General features: G+C 53.2%; 2 protein-coding genes across 2 annotated transcripts; both read right to left on the bottom strand.

Annotated features, from left to right (window-relative positions):
* Window positions 1-63: 63 nt before the first annotated feature.
* On the bottom strand, window positions 64-849 carry EMH_0015510 (uncharacterized protein; the record flags this gene model as incomplete). The annotated part of the gene is made up of 1 exon (XM_013500418.1): window positions 64-849. The coding sequence occupies one exon, from the start codon at window positions 847-849 to the stop codon at window positions 64-66; it is 786 nt and encodes a 261-aa protein (XP_013355872.1).
* A 283-nt stretch (window positions 850-1,132) lies between these two features.
* On the bottom strand, window positions 1,133-2,131 carry EMH_0015500 (uncharacterized protein; the record flags this gene model as incomplete). The annotated part of the gene is given in 2 exon segments (XM_013500417.1): window positions 1,133-1,338; window positions 1,342-2,131. Coding segments are annotated over 2 exon segments (996 nt in total).
* Window positions 2,132-4,242: the final 2,111 nt, after the last annotated feature.

The following is a 4,242-nucleotide window of genomic DNA, read 5'->3' as shown; positions in this document are numbered from 1 at the left end:
AGGGCCACATGATCCCTAAGGCCCCGAACTCCCCTTAGACTGGCGTTTCTAAAGGGGAGTTTCTCACAGTAGCCCCTCAAGTGCCCCCTCCAGGTTCGCCGTGTCCTCTCTCGCTTGCCGAAGTATATCCTTAATTTTTACCCGCTCTCCCGCCTTGTGTCTCGATTTGTACCGTTTAGGTGGGGGTCGTAACAGTGCCGCCGCCTCCTCCACCGTCATCCTTGCCACCTGGGCTGCTAGTTCCTCGTAAGCCCGATCCGCCGCAGACTTTGCCCGCTCCGCTTTCTTCGTTTTCCCGTGAGGGTTCACGTCGCCTCCCCTCCTTAGAACGGGAAGGTTGCACCATCTTCCGTTAACGTAGGTTCTAATTTTGTCCGATTGGAAGTACCAGGCCACGTCATGATTTACTAGCCAGTCTATTCCTAGTATTATCGGGAATGGGATGGGGCCGACTAGGAAGTCCCCCGTGAAACATTCTCCCCCACACAGCATCGTCAGCCTCTGGACCTCTTTGTCTATGTGGATTGTGGCGCCGTTCGCCACCGTGAATGAGTACGGCGCCTTAAGGGCTTGTACCTTCAGCCCCAGCTCCTCTACTACCGTTGGACGGACAAAGCTGCGGGACGCGCCGGTGTCAAGCAGTCCCTCATATTTGTGGCCGATGATTTCTACTTCGAGTACTGCAGATTCACCGATCGCACATAGTGGGTCCAAGTTCTCGCGTGTTTGTTCCGGTGCGTCACCTTCACTCCGCCATAGCCACTCGGGCATTAATCGCCCGTCTCCTTCGTTATCCTCTTCTGGTCGGCTATGCGAGAATTCAGATTCCATCCCCCCTTTGGGCTCCATCGCGGACTCTCGCTCGTTTTCCCCTGGCGGGAGCGATTCAGGTTTTCTGTCAGCAAACCGTACTCGCCTCCAAGCCGGCCTGTTTCCACTACCTCCACCCTCTAATCGCCTCCTCGCCTCTCTACGCCTTTCTTCATGTCCCGAGTGTAGGGAGACCGGAGCAGAGATGACCTCGTTCCCTGTAATAGTTTGGGTCCTTGAGCCATCTATCTGCTTATTAGGCCTAGAGCGTGGGTCCCCCGCCGCGCCTAGGCCCGCCCGTTCAACCGTGGTCCCGCGACGGCTATATCTGTTCCTGAGTCTCGTCCGGCCTGTCTCCCGCTTGGTGTCCTCTGTGGCCTGACGCACTCTCGCGCGTAGTGATCCTTTCCTCCGCATTTAGTGCATATTTCGCCCGCGCGCCTCGGCACGCCGTTGCGGAGGGGGCATTCCCTACCAAAGTGTCCCTTCCCTGTGCACTCGTAGCACCGTCTAACGTTGCCCTCTTCTNGAGGGGGCATTCCCTACCAAAGTGTCCCTTCCCTGTGCACTCGTAGCACCGTCTAACGTTGCCCTCTTCTACCGGGCCCCCTTTTCTCACTGGTGGGGCTGTTTCCCCGTTCGTAAGTACGCTCCCTTCCATGCCCGATTCCTCGTGGTCGCTCGCCATAAATTCCTGCAAGCTTTTTATCCTAGCAGCACGCCACGTCTCTAGCGGTTCGGCCCACGCTCTCAAAGCCACTGCTGCTTCGTGCCAGTCGCGGAACTTCCTAGTTCCCTCAGCTGAAATCCTTTCTCCTATCTCGGGAGGTATTAACGTAAAGAACCGTAGCACTAATTCTTCGGGTGGTATGTGGGTCCCTACAGCTACTATATCTGTAAATCGGGTGATGTACTCAGAATAGTTTCCCGTCCAAGTGTTCTTTTTCAACATTTTTACCATCTCTTTCCGCGTTAGCGAACAAAACCTATCACATAATCTTTTCCGAACCTCCTGCCAGTCAGACATGTCCACTCCGGACTGCTGTAGGAATTCTACGAAAACTAAGGCCTTGCCCGTCACGTATTTTCCCAGGAGCTCGCCCCACTCTTCTATGGGAACAACTGAGTTCTTGAATTCCCGCTCTACTAGATTCAGGAAAGATCTCATGTTGGTCCCGTCCTCAGCCGCGATAATATCCTTCTGCCTGATTCTGTCAGGCGTAGCGTTGTTCCGGCCATCGGTTGCGGCCAGGATTCCATCGCTAGTCTGGCGTTGAAGTTTCACTATTCCCTCTGTCGTATCGGCCGCGAAACGTTGCATAGTACGATTACCTTCCTTTAGTTCCTTGACTAGCTCTACCATCGTGTCCCTCCAGTCGGGAGGGGATTTCCCTTCGTCCAGTTCCTGGCTCACTGTCGTAGGATACTCCGTTTGTCTTCTCTTTGCTGACTCCTTGTCTCGCCGAGAACCAGTCTTTCTCGTGTCTGAGGGCGTTCTTTCCCTCTCCACTGACGGACTCTTTGAATGGCTCACCTTTGTTCGTTGATCTCCGAGTATCGCTTATCTCCACGGTAAGGTCGGACACGCGCGTCCCCTCGTGTCTTGGGGCGAGAGACCTTACGGGTAGGTAAAATTACTGTTTTTTCTGGTAAGGTTTAGGCCCCTTTCCAGGAATTTGGGTGGGTTTTGGCCTTACTAGTTCCCGGAACAGCCCCCAGATGTAATACACTGCCGTGACACGGACCGCTGACACGGCCTATGCCTAGCTGCCATATAACGCAACGGGAAGCTGGTATGCGAACTATCAGGAGGGAGTAACGTTGAGAATAATTATCTTGGGCAAATATTAGAAGGAAAATTGGTTGATTGGGATACTAAAACCTCTGACCGTGCCCGATCACCCTCCCTCAAGGGTGGTCGGTCACTAGACCCTAGAACCGCAAGGGGGGCCTGCGTATGGGTCGCGGCGTCCTTGCCGTTCCTCTTACTTACGGCTTCGCCTCCGGAGGGAAGGCGGGTTCCCTATCCTATCAATTTGCCTACAGTTGACTGTCACTGTTCTCACTTTTACGTACAATTAGAGGTTTTTCGTCATTGTTTGCCCACTGACCGTCTCCGAGTCAGCATTGTAGTGCCAGTGCACTACAACCACGCTCTGCGTGAAGTTGATATGCGTATCCGTACTTGAGCGCAGGCTGGCTATGTAGGGGCAAGTAGGTGCTTAAAAGCTACATACTGTGTAAGCGCGTGAAGCAAAAGGGCTTGGTTGTGCTGGTATGTGGCGTAGTGGTGTCGTATCGGAGGACGGCCGTGAGCTGCAAGAGTTGAAATACTTGAGATAATACTTTTCAGAAAACACTTCGGTCTTATCGGAGGACTACCGTGAGCTGCAAGAGTTGAAATACTTGAGATAATACTTTTCAAACAAAGGTAGGCACGAACAGCAGGATAAAATGATCTCAAAAGGCCCATTTAGGCCGAAATAATATCTCCTGCTGAATCCAAACCGCACAAGAAAGAAACGTAAAGACGTGTCATCCGCAGACAAGCGAAGGATAGAGAGGGGGGGCCAGGGCCCGGACGGATGCTCAAGAAAGAGTAGAATGAGGCCATCCAGCAGAGCGCGCTCGCAGGTTACAATAGGTAGCCATTAAAAAGGACAGTTCCGGACGATTAAGTGCGTTTAGCTGGTGGAGTAAGGGTCGCTTCCGCTGCCGTTGGCGGGTTATCAGGCTGCTTGTGGTACGGGGATGGTCGCGCTAGACGGCATACAGAGAGGCGTACGAGATCGCAGTTTGGGCTACAGAAAAAGCTTACAGAAGCAAACGTGAGGTAGCGCTCACGAGCAAACAGTAGCTGCATCGGCAGTCGCCGCTTCTTGCCTTTCTAGCACTGATGCTGTTGATACTGATGCCACCAGTGCTGTTGCTGTTCTTGTCGGTGCCGCTGGTATTAAAACATCCGCCAGACTGCACGCGAAGACGTCAGGATGTAAGGAGAATCCTCGGTCTTATCTGAGGACAGCTTTGAGGTGCAAAGAAGTCGAAATACTTGATAGTTTCCAAAATGTAGCTGACTTCTTCTCCAGTCGCCAGGCAGCCATAGTCGGGCGGCCGGAGGACCTGGCGCCCGGGGAGAGGAGTCGGACTGGCCCAAACAAGTTATGCTTGACCTGTCTCTGCACTTCTGCAAGTGCATTTATGAGCCCAAAGCGCACACACGCATACTCTAATTCGTCAGGTGGGGTATGAAACGCATGATTGCGGCTTTCGTCAGGGTGTATTCAAATATGCAAAAGCGCCTCGGCGGATTCAAATGGTGAATAGAGTGCGGAGCCCCCCAATTGCTCGGCAGATTCGTCTATCCAGGCTATTGGAAGACTTCTATTTCACTGTGTATTTTTTGAGCGGCTTGGAGCTGGCGCACATGCG

This window comes from Eimeria mitis, genomic scaffold (genome assembly GCF_000499745.2).
Source record: "Eimeria mitis Houghton genomic scaffold, Emh_scaff538, whole genome shotgun sequence".
NCBI lineage: Eukaryota > Apicomplexa > Conoidasida > Eucoccidiorida > Eimeriidae > Eimeria > Eimeria mitis.
This window is presented reverse-complemented; position numbering and strand designations above follow the sequence as displayed.